Source organism: Dendrobates tinctorius, unplaced genomic scaffold (genome assembly GCF_039654945.1).
Source record: "Dendrobates tinctorius isolate UK_male_01 unplaced genomic scaffold, ASM3965494v1 ptg000384l, whole genome shotgun sequence".
Lineage (NCBI taxonomy): Eukaryota > Metazoa > Chordata > Amphibia > Anura > Dendrobatidae > Dendrobates > Dendrobates tinctorius.
The window spans coordinates 3,629,948-3,644,864 of NW_027362050.1; the positions used below are offsets into that span (position 1 = coordinate 3,629,948).

Here is a 14,917-nt window from a genome sequence, read left to right on the forward strand (position 1 = left end):
TCATTTTTAGATCTTTTCTTATTTGCTACTGATATTAGGGAAAATGTAAAAAAAGTAGGTAATATGTCTATTAGTCCACATTTTTTGTTAATTTTATTATTTTCACAAGCACTAAGAATTGCTAAATTACATTTTAAATAATGTACCCCTTTTAGTGGAAATTACTTTTATATACAAGACATGGTTTTTTTTGACAGGGTGGAGCTAGAAACAGAGGTAAAATCTGTACTCAGTGAAGAAAGACTTTCCTATGAGGCGGATCCACACGTCAGAGACAGAGAGACTCATTGCCAGAGAAAGTAAAAATAATCCTAAAATATTCTTTAACTACATAAATAGTAAGAAGCTAAAAAATGATAGTGTTGACCCCCTTAAAAATAGTCTGAGTGAAATGGTGGATGAGGATAAGGAAAAAGCCAATATGCTAAATGACTTTTTTTCAACAGTATTTACACAAGAAAATCCCATGACGGATAACATGATCAGGGATAAAAATTCTCCGTTAAATGTCACCTGCTTAACCCAGCAGGAAGTACGGCGGCGTCTAAAAATCACTAAAATTGACAAATCCCCGGGCCCGGATGGGATACACCCCCGAGTACTGCAGGAATTAAGCACAGTCATAGATAGACCATTATTTTTAATCTTTAAAGATTCCATAATAACAGGGTCTGTACCACAGGACTGGCGTATAGCAAATGTGGTGCCAATATTCAAAAAGGGGACAAAAACTGAACTTGGAAATTATAGGCCAGTAAGTTTAACCTCAACTGTGGGTAAAATCCTGGAGGGTTTTCTAAGAGATACTATACTGGAGTATCTGGAGAAGAATAACCTTATGACCCAATATCAACATGGGTTTACAAGGGACCATTCCTGTCAGACTAATCTGATAAGCTTTTATGAAGAGGTAAGTTCTGGACTGGACCAAGGGAATGCAGTGGACGTGGTGTACATGGACTTTTCAAAAGCTTTTGATACGGTGCCACACAAAAGGTTGATACACAAAATGAGAACAATGGGGATAGGGGAAAATATGTGTAGGTGGGTTAAGAGCTGGCTCAGGGATAGGAAACAAAGGGTGGTTATTAATGGAGCACACTCGGACTGGGTCACGGTTAGCAGTGGGGTACCACAGGGGTCAGTTTTAGGCCCGCTTCTTTTTAACATATTTATTAATGACCTTGTAGGGGGCATAGAGAGTAGAGTTTCAATATTTGCAGATGACACTAAACTCTGCAGGGTAGTCAATACAGAGGAGGACAATTTTATATTACTGGAGGATTTATGTAAACTAGAAGCTTGGGCTGATAAATGGCAAATGAGCTTTAATGGGGATAAATGTAAGGTCATGCACTTGGGTAGAACGAACAAGATGTATGTGCTTAATTGTAAAACACTGGGCAAAACAGTCACAGAAAAAGACCTGGGTGTATGGGTGGACGACAAACTGACATTTAGCGGCCAGTGTCAGGCAGCTGCTGCAAAGGCAAATAAAATAATGGGATGCATTAAAAGAGGCATAGATGCTCATGAGGAGAACATAATTTTACCTCTATATAAGTCACTAGTGCGACCACACTTAGAATACTGTGTACAGTTCTGGTCTCCGGTGTATAAGAAAGACATAGCTGAACTGGAGCGGGTGCAGAGAAGAGCGACCAAGGTTCTTAGGGAACTAGGGGATCTGTAATACCAAGGCAGGCTATTACACTTGGGGTTATTTAGTTTGGAGAATCGAAGGCTTAGGGGTGATCTTATTACAATGTATAAATATATGTGGGGACAATACCAAGACCTTTCTAATGATCTTTTTACTCTTAGACCTGTGACGGGGACAAGGGGGCATCCTCTACGTCTGGAGGAAAGAAGGTTTAAGCATACTCACAGACGCGGATTCTTTACTGTAAGAGCAGTGAGACTATGGAACTCACTGCCATATGATGTTGTAATGAGTGATTCATTCATTACTAAAATTTAAGAAGGGACTGGATGCCTTTCTTGAAAAGTATAATATTACAGGGTATATACACTAGTTTCCTTAAAATTGCGTTGATTCAGGGAGCTTTCCCCAATGTGAAGCTTACTGTTTGCCACATGGGGTTTTTTTTGCCTTCCTCTGGATCAACATGTTAGGGAAAGTTAGGATAGGATATGGGTTGAACTAGATGGACTTAAAGTCTCCCTTCAACCTTAATAACTATGTTACTATGTTACGTGTAGTGACAGTTTTCTCACGTACCAGAGACACTGACACACGTAGACTCATTGAAATGAATGGGTCTATGCAGATGTCAGCGTGTTTTCACGGACCATGTTTCCGTGTACAAAACACGGAGACATGTCCGTTTTAACACGAACACACGACCCGCAACATGTGCTGCACACCACGTGCACACAGAGAACTGTTCACACAGTCCTCCATGCTCACGGACAGCCGCCGGGAAGAAGTGGCTACAGTAAGCGCCTTTCCTGTCGGCTGGTGCTGACTGCGGCTGACATTCTGCTCTCCTGCTCTGCCGGCAGGAGAGCAGAATGAATGAAAACCCGACGTGGGGGTCCCCCTCATTTTCTGAACCAACCAGACGAATCTTACAGCTGGGGGCTGCATCCCTCATCTGTCAGCTTCAGCCAGGTTGGTTGTGAAGAATAGAGGGGTCCCCACACTGTTTTTTTTAAATATTTAAATAAATAATTTTAAAAATTGGCGTGGGGTCCCCCCTATTTTTGACAACCAACCTGACTAAAGCCGACAGCTGGGGGCTGATATTCTCAGGCTGGTAAGGGGCCATTGATCTTGGCCCCCAGCCTAAAAACAGCAGCCCCCAGCTGCCCAGAAAAGGCGCATCTATTAGATGCGCTTAATCTGGAGCTTTGCCCGGTTCTTCCCACTTGCCCTGTAGCCCTGGCAAGTGGGGTAATAAAGGGGTTAATGCCACCTTTCTATTATAAGATGACATTAAGCCCGGATTAGTAATGGAGAGGCGTCAATAAGACACCGATCCATTGCTAATCCTACAGTAAATAAAGGGTTAAATAAACACACAATAAGAATAAATTATTTTAATTAAAGAATACAACACAGTTTTATAATCTTTATTACACTGGTAATTCCTTAGCGAAGCCCTCGTTCTTCTGAAAAAAAGTTGAAAATAATAAAGCAAATATATACATTACCTGTCCGGCGCACATTCATGTCCCACGGCGTAAATCCATCTTGGGAGTTAATATATTTACAGTTGGAGCGCTGCTAATACAGCCGCTCCCGACTGTAAATGACTGGGGAATGAATGGAGCAGAGCCAGACTCAGTGATGAGCGGTGACGTCACCGCTAGTTACTCAGCATGCGCCGGCTGCTCCCATTCATTCCCCAGTCATTTACTTGGCCGAGGTCTCACGCTGTAGACTGTGGTCCTCCCCAGGAAAACAGCACCCGTGTCAGCGCTGAATGGGCGCTATCCTTGCTCTCAATGTTGTATGACCCTTTAAGTCATATAAGGGTGCCTGTACCTTGGTCTGCAGGATGGTGGTACCTGTCCAGTCTCACGCTGCTTAGCAGCTGCCACCTGAAGGACGGAGCGACCGGCGGCGCACTCCAGTGGAGGATGAGAGCGACAGTCCTCTGCTGACGGACCATAACTCCTCGAGGGGCATGGTCCTACAGCCAACACGTCAATGTATGTAAAGCAGCCCAGCAAGGAATATGGTAGTTGGGATTAGATCCCCCTCCTCCCCGGCGGCCAGGGGGGGCGTCTGACACTCACAGCGGTGCGCGTCTAGGCATGGAGCCACCGCAAAAGGACTTCAGCAAGGAGGTGGGCGTTCCCGTGAGAACCACCGCCGCGTCACTTCGGGAGAGGGTGGCTCCTCCGAAGTAGGTCGAAGCCGGGGCCTAGATTATTGACTGGAGCGGCTCCAGAGAAGGAGTCCGTGGACCAAGGGCTTCCCGGCGCATGCCATGGGAGGCGCCGACACTACCGTCAGGCACGTGGGCAGGACCTCCGACGTGATGCACGGCTGGTGAGCGGAGAAACCACCTGTGGCCTAGTAAGGGCCGAAGCCGGGGGCTAAATTAGCGGTGCCCGGCCAGAAAGAACGACAAGGCCCGTGACGCACCCCGAAGCCCCCTTACCGTCACACCAGGGGGACTGAGAACAGAGCCTCTGCCTGCAGGCCAGTGCTGTGACAGGAACAGTGCAGGAACCCTCAATCCACCATTCCCTCTGAGGGGGAGGTGGAGAGGGACCGTTCAGCTCCCTGCAGCACCGCTGTTCCATCAGTGGTGGTGCAGAGGGAGCAGCGCAGATGCCGTGGGGGGCCTCTGTTTATCCTAAGGGTTTGCTCCACTAGGATTTCACAGAGCTATGTCTGGCTGTGGCAGAACTTGTGTTGCGTGGCTTCACGAGAGCAGTCATGCTCAGCTTAGAATGGCCGATGGCCTGGCACTCACCGCGGTGCGCTTCCCGGCATGGAGCCACAGCGATGGGACTTCAGCGCAGAGGCACGCGTTCCCCAGGTGACCCTCGGACTGTTCGGTCACTTATCTGGTCGCTTAGGGGCCATGAGTAATCTTCAGGATGGTACGGGGTAAGTGAATGCCTCAATCCAGCATCCCTTAGAATGGAAGTGGAGAGGGACTGTCCGCCTCCTTGCATCATCCGCTTTTAAAAAGTGGTGAACCAGTGGGGGCTGCACGGATGCCATATAGAGGCTTCTGAGCATCCTATGGGTTCAATCCCTAAGGATGGGCAGGGCAGGTCATCCGGCGTAGGCCTGGCTGCAGAAGAGGATACATGAAGGCGACACTCCATGTGCTCGTCCGTAAGTCGGTGCTGGGAGATCGGTGCCCTTTAAGAGACCCATCGCCCTTGAATCAGCTCAGGCATGGCATCCCACTTCACAGGAGAGGATACGTGGAGGTGACACTCGCATGTGCTCGCCTGTTGTTGGTTTGGGGAAATCGAAACCTTGAAAGGCTCCATTGCCACTTCATCCAGATTAAAAAATAAAAAAAGGAAAATACAAAAATTAAAAAAAACAAATGGTCTGAAGACCAGAGCAGTGTGCCTCCTACAGACACTAAGCAAGAACTGGTTCACTTGGGGCCAGCAGGAAGGTATATGCTGCGGAGGAGCTAACTCTTTTTTTTGTCTCAACTTAGTGTCAGCCTCCTATTGGCCACAGCATAACATCCATGGTCTGTGTCCCCCAAAGAGGCGAAGGAGAAATTTACCTTTTCGCACCTTACTAAATAATTTTTTATAAGTGACCAAAAACACCTAAAAAACAATCACTATTGACTTTTAGCAACAGAATCTTACTTTTCTCACGGCCACAGTGTGTCAACTTATTGCGGTACTTACCCCCATCTATCGTTAGATTTCATGTTTGTGGATATCTGTGCCGACTCCTCCTGAAAACCTCTTTCGCTGCTGACTTGTTCAAGTTTACAGTTCGGCCTGCAAGAAGAAATCAGGTTGATCTCACTAAAGACAAAGCAGCTAAAATCAAGTAAGACACAATACTGTGATATGAGCACAGCATGGGCAGGATATTGGCAGGAGTTAGCGAGGTCATGCCCACGCATCAAATTCATCAGTGGCATAACTTACTTCAGAAATGTATGTCAGAACCCAGCTTTTGTACATTTCTGGCAACAGCGCACGCTGGATATCAAAAGCGCTTGATTCATTGAGCAGCACATGGAGATCAATGTACTCCAGCGAGCACTTCATTAAGACCGGCATGCACTATGCCAGTGTTAATGAATCGCCCCCAAATCTTTATTTTACCTACTTTTGGGGCCTGAGCATAGATAGATAATGTTAAGGAATCTTCAATACTATTTTATTAACTAATTATAATGAGAGACTGCCGTTTTAAGCATTTTCATAGTTTCCAATGAAAATGTATTTTCCACTCTGAACAACATCTTACAGTTTGTACATAGAATTAATCATCAGAGGTTGCATTATGTGCAGTATTTTGAACTATTCTTCAGGCTGCATTAAAGACCAGAGTCACTAGACTGACCTCTAACAGCTTATCTTACTTTTTCGGTCAACGGACACCTCTATCAATAATTTTTTTTTATAAATGGTGAAAAATACATGAAAACAATACACAATACTGATATATAGTTGTTGGATTTTCAATGTTGAGTTTTACCATCAGAATCTTGCTTTACTTATGACTACAATGTGTGAACTTGTTGCTGTTCTTACCCAGAACTCTCTTTAGATTTCATGATTGCAGAAATCTCTGATGACGCCTCCCGGATTCCTTTCTTGCAGCTGATTTGTTCAAGTTTACTGTTCAACCTGCAAAAAAACCCTCAAACTGATCTCACAAAAGACAAAACAAGTCATATTGCAAATTAACTATAAATCACCACTAAAATAAAAATTAACCAGCTAAAGGACATTTTCCTTTCCTCCGTTCCTCCATGCAATTTTAACGTCTCAAAATAAATGTTCATGTTTGGATATTCATACTTATGATATTTATGTCATTTTTAGATCTTTTCTGATTTGCTACTGATATTGGGGAAAATGTAAAAAAAAACCATAGGTAATATGTGTCTATTAGTCCACATTTTTTGTTGATTTTATTTTTTTTCACAAGCACAAAGAATTGCCTAATTACATTTTTAATAATGTACCCCTTTTAGTGGAAATCACTTTTATATACTAGACATGTTTTTTCTTTTACCGAGGGGGGGGGGGGGTGAAGCTAGACACAGAGGTAAAATCTGAAAACAAAAAATAGTCAAAAATAAGCATATATAAACTGTAATAAATACTGAAGAAAATAACTTCAATCCAAAAAATAAGGCCAAGGCCTAACAACAATAAGAGAAGGAAATGCTCCCATTAGGAATAAACACAGAAAAAACGGAGCAGAGAACAACATCCAATAAAAAACAATAATTTATTAATTCAAGTAGTTGACAATACAAAAGTATACATGTCAATAAAGACTTATATAGTAAAAAGGAAAAGGAGGGATACAAAGGCCAAAAACAGAGGTACACATGGTGGTCCTGTGACCAAGGGTTATAAGATATATATAGCGACAATATGATACAACATGATAAATCCCGGGCAAAATACCCATACAAGGTGTAGTTAATATTGTCTAGAGCATTTAAGCAAGTCAAATGCCATTCGTTATCTAAATAGTATCACTTACCCATGATCACCAGTGAGCCAATGTGCACCTCTGTGACCCCCTCGGGGTATGGGTATTTTGCCCGGGATTTATCATGTTGTATCATATTGTCGCTATATATATCTTATAACCCTTGGTCACAGGATCACCATGTGTACCTCTGTTTTTGGCCTTTGTATCCCTCCTTTTCCTTTTTACTATATAAGTCTTTATTGACATGTATACTTTTGTATTGTCAACTACTTGAATTAATAAATTATTGTTTTTTATTGGATGTTGTTCTCTGCTCTGTTTTTTCTGTGTTTACAGAGGTAAAATCTGTTTTCAGTGAAGATAGACTTTCCCATTACTGAGATAGGAGATGGCAACTGCTGCTGATAAGATTCTATGCAGATAGGAGTGCGGAGTTCTGTCTTTACCTCTTCCCTCTTTCTGTAGCTGCTGCCATCTCCTATCTCAGTAATGGAACAATCTTTCTTCACTGAATACAGATTTTATCTAGAAATTGAAAATTTTGATAATGACTGATCAGTTTTGACAGAAACAAGCAGATTTCTCTGATAAGATATAATACAAAGTTGTTTATTTTCATGCGTATTATTGATTTGTGAAAGAAAAATTAAAACGCCAGTTAGTCTCCCCTGTGCATGCTTTCTCTCCCTGCTCCTTAGTGCTTCCCCTCCCTCTCGATAGAGCATAATGTGTCACATAACATCTGTAGTCCATCATCTCTAAAGGGCCTGTCACACTAAGAGATATCACTAGCAATATCGCTATAACTTGTGACGTTATAGCGATATTGCTAGCGATATCGCTATGTGTGATACTTACCTACGACCCGCTCCCCCGCTGGTTATCGCTGATCGCGCGAGAACAGGCTGGACTGTTTCTTGTCGTCAGCTTCCTGCAGCGCTTCCTGCTGAGACGACGAGCGACGCCTGGAGCCGGGCGGGAGGACTCAGGATTGCCTGGTGTGACAGGTAAGTAGCGACCCCCGACCCCAGCGATGTCGCTAGTGAGATCTGCCTGTGTGGCAGCTCACTAGTGACCACTTAGCGATGCACCAGCGATCCTGACCGCATCATATCGCTGGTCGGGATCGCTGGTACATCGCTAAGTGTGACAGTACCTTAAGCAAGAGGGATTTGGGCTGATTTTTCAGAATGGATGACAAGTATAGGAGGAGGGGGAGACTAAGAAATGGCTGATAAGTTGGGAAGGAAGCTGGTAAGATATATTACGAAGTTTGTTATATTCACTTGTGTTATTGAATTGTTCAAAAGTTCAGTTCCTTTTAAACAACTTTGCCAAGATCATCTAATACATCTTCCTACACAAGATTATTGCCGGGTTTCCCAACATTTTCGATCATTGAACACCGATGTGGAAAAAAAGTTTACCTTTTCGCACCTTACTTTTTTTTATAAGTGGCCAAAAACACCTAATAACACAATCACTGTTGACTTTTAGCAACAGAATCTTACTTTTCTCACGGCCGCAATGTGACAACTTATTGCGGTACTTACCCCCATCTCTCGTTAGATTTCATGTTTGTGGATATCTGTGTCGACTCCTCCTGAAAACCTCTTTCGCTGCTGACTTGTTTAAGTTTACAGTTCGGCCTGCAAGAAGAAATCAGGTTGATCTCACTAAAGACAAAGCAGCTAAAATCAAGTAATAAGACACAATACTTCACAATACCGTGATATGAGCGTGGCATGGGCGGGAGTTGTCAGGAGTTAGCGAGGTCATGCCCACTCGTCAAATTCATCAGTGGGCGTAACTTACTCCAGAAATGTATGTCAGCCCCCAGCTTTCGTACATTTCTGGAAACAGCGCACGCTGGATATCAGAAGCGCTCATTGAGCAACAAATGGAGATCAATGTACTCCAGCGAGCACTACATTAAGACCGGCGTGCACTATGCCAGTGTTAATGAATCGCCCCCAAATCTTTCTTTTACCTACATTTGGGGCCTGAGCATAGATATATAATGTTAGGGAATCTTCAATGCTATTTTAGTACTTAATTATAATGAGAGACTGCAGTTTTAAGCAGTTTCATAGTTTCCAATGAAAATGTATTTTCCACTCTGAACAACATCTTACAGTTTGTACATAGCAGTAATCATCAGAGGTTGCATTATGTGCAGTATTTTGAACTATTCTTCAGGCTGCATTAAAGACCAGAGTCACTAGACTGACCTCTAACAGCTTATCTTACTTTTTCGGCCAACAGGCACCTCTATCAATAATTTTTTTTTATAAATGGCGAAAAATACATGAAAACAATACACAATACTGATATGTAGTTGTTGGATTTTCAATGTTAAGTTTTACAAAAAGAATCTTGCTTTACTCCCATCTTATCCGCTATCTCTCAGAAAACTCTGTTCTCGACCCTCTCCAATCCGGTTTCCGCTCTTTACACTCCACTGAAACTGCCCTCACTAAAGTCTCTAATGATCTGCTAACAGCTAAATCAAATGGTCATTACTCCATGCTAATTCTCTTGGATCTCTCTGCAGCATTCGACACTGTGGATCATCAGCTCCTCCTCACTATGCTCCATTCCATTGGCCTCAAGGACACCGTTCTCTCCTGGTTCTCCTCCTATCTCTCCGACCGCTCCTTTACTGTTTCTTTTGCCGGTTCCTCCTCCTCTCACCTTCCCCTTACTGTTGGGGTTCCTCAAGGATCGTTTCTAGGCCCCCTCCTCTTCTCCTTGTACACTGCCCCTATTGGTCAAACAATCAGTAGATTTGGTTTCCAGTACCATCTCTATGCTGATGACACCCAATTATACGCTTCTTCTCCTGACATCACGCCAGCCTTTCTAGAAAACACTGGCGATTGTCTAAACGCTGTGTCTAATATCATGTCCTCACTATATCTGAAACTGAACCTGTCAAAGACTGAACTCCTTGTGTTTCCTCCCGCTACTAATGTACCTACACCCGACATTGCCATTTCCGTCTGTGGTTCCACTATTACTCCCCAGCAACATGCCCGCTGTCTTGGGGTCATACTTGATTCCGAGCTTTCCTTTGCCCCCCACATTCGATCACTGGCTCGCTCTTGTCATCTGCACCTCAAAAACATTTCTAGAATTCGACCTTTTCTTACTTTTGACTCTGCAAAAACTCTTACTGTTTCTCTTATTCATTCTCGTCTCGACTATTGTAACTCTCTTCTAATCGGTCTCCCTCTTACAAAACTCTCCCCTCTCCAATCTGTCTTGAATGCTGCAGCCAGGATCATATTCCTCACCAATCGTTACACCGATGCCTCTACCTTGTGCCAGTCATTACACTGGCTACCCATCCACTCCAGAATTCAGTATAAACTTATTACCCTCACCCACAAAGCCCTCCATGGCTCAGCACCACCCTACATCTCCTCCCTTGTTTCAGTATACCACCCTACCCGCGCCCTCCGTTCTGCTGATGACCTGAGGTTAGTATCCTCAATAGTCAGAACCTCCCACTCCCGTCTCCAAGACTTTACACGTGCTGCGCCAATTCTTTGGAATGCACTTCCCAGGTCAATACGATTAGTCCCCAATCCCCACAATTTTAAGCGTGTCCTGAAAACGCATTTATTCAGACTGGCCTATCGCCTCAACACATTAACCTAACCTATCCCTGTGTGGCAGAGCCAAAAGTTTTACCATAACCAGGTTCCCAGCATCATGTTCCCACATGCTTTATGCATCCATTAGCCCTCTGCGTCTGTACTGTTACACACTTAACATTATTGCTGGTCCATACAAACAGGGCAACTGTTACCACCCACCTTTCGTGTCTACCTCTTTCCTCATAGACTGTAAGCTTGCGAGCAGGGCCCTCACTCCTCTTGGTATTTGTTATAATCTACTGTATGTGATTATTGTTATGCTGTAATGTCTATTGTCTGTACAAATCCCCTCTGAAATGTAAAGTGCTGCGGAATATGTCGGCGCTATAAAAATAAAATTTATTATTATTATTATTATTACTTATGACTACAATGTGTGAACTTGTTGCTGTTCTTACCCAGAACTCTCTTTAGATTTCATGATTGCAGAAATCATTGATGACGGCTCCTGGATTCCTTTCTTGCAGCTGATTTGTTCAAGTTTACTGTTCAACCTGCAAAAAAAACTCAGACTGATCTCACAAAAGACAAAACAAGTCATATTGCAAATTAACTATAAATCACCACTAAAATCAAAAAGAATCAGTTAAGGGCCATTTTCCTTTCCTCTGTTCCTACATGCAATTTCAACGACTCTAAAAAAAAGTTCTTGTTTGGATATTCCTAATTATGTCATTTTTAGATTTTTTTTTTCATTTGTTACTGATATCGGGGAAAATGTAAAAAAAAAATAATAAAGGTAATATGTGTCTATTATTCCATATTTTTTTGTTTATTTTATTTTTTTCACAAGCAGAAAGAATTGCTAAATTACATTTTAAATAATGTAACCCTTTTGTGGAAATTATTTCATTTTTTTGATGAGATGGAGAAACAGATCAAACTTGCGGTGTTTTATTTATTTTCTATTATTTATTTATTATTTTAGCTTTTTTATTTATATAATTATTGTCATGTATTTCACACATTGCGCACAGCATGAGGTCTCAAAAGACCATTAGGGGGGCATGTTAACATATTAATACATTCTTTTCATTGCTGATTTTTCCTGTAAATGGGGCTGGTATATTAGCCCCAGTTACAAATGAAGTTCAGCCTCCTGCCTGCATAGCAAAGGTGGGCTGGGTCTCCTACGATTCATCAGCTCCTGTTCTATCCCTACTCCCAGTGATCACATGATCACTGGGTCTGGAGGAGGAAGTACTATCAGTGCTTCCTAATCTGTATCCCCAGTGCTTGTTTGCCCTTATATTTACAGCAATCAGGGAGATAAAACATAGCAATAAAACCTTTTCTATGGGGAATCTGGGTGAGTCTGACAGTCTGCTCCCTCCCCCCACACCTGCAAGAACTGTACAAGCAGCTTTCTCTGCCTTAACTTTTTAGAATGTCAGTGAAGAGTAAAGCATGGACCGCCCAGATGTTTAAAGCCTATGGGCATTCCAGAAGTAGTTAAGCAACTTTATCACTTTAATAAAAACAAGTATGTGCTCACTTAATAAAAAAAAAACCAAACCACTGTAGTAAAATAAGTAACACCCAAAGTAAGCAATTTGCCCCATATACAGAAGTGACCACCACTTAATCTATATCCTCATCTTATAACATAATGCTCACTATTATAAAATTAAGTTATCTTTTTTTTAAATAAGATTACAGCATTATTTTTCCAAACTTTTCAGCTTTGGGACACACTGGTGGAAAAACCGTATCTGATGCAGCAGCAAAAAAGGCAAATGCAGTTCTAGGATGTATTAACAGAAGCATACAGTCTAGATCACGTGAAGTCATTATTTCCCTCTACTCCTCTTTGGTCAGACCTCATCTGGAATATTGTGTCCAGTTTTGGGCACCACATTTTAAAAAAGACATCAACAAACTGGAGCAAGTTCAGAAAAGAGCGACCAGAATGGTGACCGGTCTGCAAACCCTGTCTTATGAGGAAAGGTTGCAGGATTTGGGAATGTTTAGTTTGCAAAAGAGAAGACTGAGAGGAGACTTAATTGCTGTCTACAAATATCTAAAGGGCTGTCACATTGTAGAAGGATCAACTTTATTCTCATTTGCACAAGGAAAGACTAGAAGCAATGGGATGAAACTGAATGGGAGGAGACAAAGATTAGATATTAGAAAAAACTTTTTGACAGTTAGAGTGATCAATGAGTGGAACAGGCTGCCACGAGAAGTGGTGAGTTCTCCTTCAATGGAAGTCTTCAAACAGAGGCTGGACAGACATCTGACTGGGATGATTTAGCGAATCCTGCTTTGAGCAGGGGGTTGGACCAGATGGCCCAGGAGGTCCCTTCCAACTCTACGATTCTATGATTCTATGATTCTATGATTCTTGCCTCCCTACAAAATAAGGAGATTTTTGTGTACTCACCATAAAATCTCTTTCTCTTAGCCTCTAATTGGGGGACACAGAACCATGGGTGTTAAGCTGCTGTCCACTAGGAGGCGACACTATGCATAATCTGAAAAAGATTAACTATGGCTCCTCCTCTGCAGTATACACCCCTGGATGGTGTTAGCCTTCTCCAGTTTTGTGCAAAAGCATTAGCATAACCATGCCTTTAAGAAGGCCACTATGTACGAGCTCAAAGAACAATATGAGAACTCAACCGTAACAACGGCCTGTAAGGGCAACAGGGTGGGATATGTGTCCCCCAATTAGAGGCTGAGAGAGATTTTACAGTGAGTACACAAAAATCTCCTTTAATCTGTAGCCTCATTGGGGGACACAGAACCATGGGACGTCCCAAAGCAGTCCCTGGGTGGGAAGCAATGGACGAATATTGTGCAGACAGATCCCTAAACTTGGGGCACCGCCACCTGCAGAACCCATCTACCCAGGCTTGAGTCCGCTGAGGACTGGGTATGAACTCTGTAGTGTTTAGTAAACGTGTGTAGGCTAGTCCAAGTGGCCACCTTACACACTTGTTGTGACGAAGCCTGGTGCCGAATGGCCCAGGAGGCCCCTACCGCCCGTGTAGAGTGTGCCGTAATACCGGCCGGAAGAGGAGAATTTTTAAGGCAGTAAGCCTCTTGTATGATGGATTTGATCCACCTGGCAAGGGTAGCTTTGGAAGCCGGCAGACCCTGGTGGATGCTTTCCGGAAGAAGGAAAAGGGAATCAGACTTGCGGAAGGGCGCAGTCCTAGACATGTATATACGCAATGCCCTGCCGAGGTCAAGCGTATGCAGAGCCTTCTCCACTCTATGAACCGGAACCGGGCAAAGGGATGGCAGTGAAATTTCCTAATTGAGGTGGAAGTTGGACACAACCTTCGGAAGGAAGGATGGGACCGTACGGAGAACTACTTTGTCCTGGTGAAAAGCCAGGAAGGGCCATCTGCAGGAGAGTGCTGACAGTTCAGACACCCTGCGTAGTGAGGTGATTGCCACCAGAAAGACCACCTTCTGGGATAGAAGGCGGAGTGGGACTTCTGTAGGGGAGAACCAGTCGGGAAACCCCCTGAAGAAAAGTCCTTACTTGCGGCTTGTTAGCAATGTGTCTCTGAAAAAGCACTGAGAGCGCTGACACCTGGCTCTTAAGCGAGCCCAGGGACAGCCTGGCCTCCAGACCCGATTGGAGAAAGCCAAGTACTTTGGGGAAGGAATAAGGGAGTGGGATCTGGCCACAAGATTCCCACCAGGTAAAGAAGGCTCGCCAGGTATGGTAATAAATCTGAGCAGAGGCTGGCTTCCGTGCCCTGATCATGTTTCCAATGACGTCCGGTGAGAGCCCTGCCTGGGTTAGAACCCAGGTCTCAAGGGCCACGCCGTAAAATTGAGAGCCCCTGAGTTCTGGTGGTAGAACGGGCCTTGTGACAAAAGGTTGGGACGGTTGGAGAGATGCCAGGGGGCGTCTGCTGTAAGTTGTACGATGTCGGCGTACCATGTACGTCTGGGCCAGTCCGGCGCGATTAGGATGGTTGGAACTCCCTCTTGTTTGATCTTCCTCACCACTCTGGATATCTCGGGGAGAGGTGGAAAAATGTACAGAAGCTGGAACTGGGTCCAGTCCTGAACCAGGGCATCTGCGCCGAGCGACTGCGGATTGTGTGTTCTGGCCATGAAGTTGGAGACCTTGGCATTTAAATGGGATGCC

General features: G+C 43.7%; 1 protein-coding gene across 1 annotated transcript in view; it reads right to left on the reverse strand.

Annotated features, from left to right (window-relative positions):
* LOC141076038 (uncharacterized) overlaps positions 1-14,917 on the reverse strand; it is a 98,331-nt gene that overhangs the window by 58,880 nt on the left and 24,534 nt on the right. Inside the window, exons 8-11 of the mRNA XM_073563297.1 lie at positions 11,205-11,300; positions 8,698-8,793; positions 6,226-6,321; positions 5,365-5,460 (exon numbers count right to left, since the gene is read on the reverse strand). Coding sequence (XP_073419398.1) covers positions 5,365-5,460; positions 6,226-6,321; positions 8,698-8,793; positions 11,205-11,300 — 384 coding nt within the window. The remainder of the gene's footprint in view (positions 1-5,364; positions 5,461-6,225; positions 6,322-8,697; positions 8,794-11,204; positions 11,301-14,917) is intronic.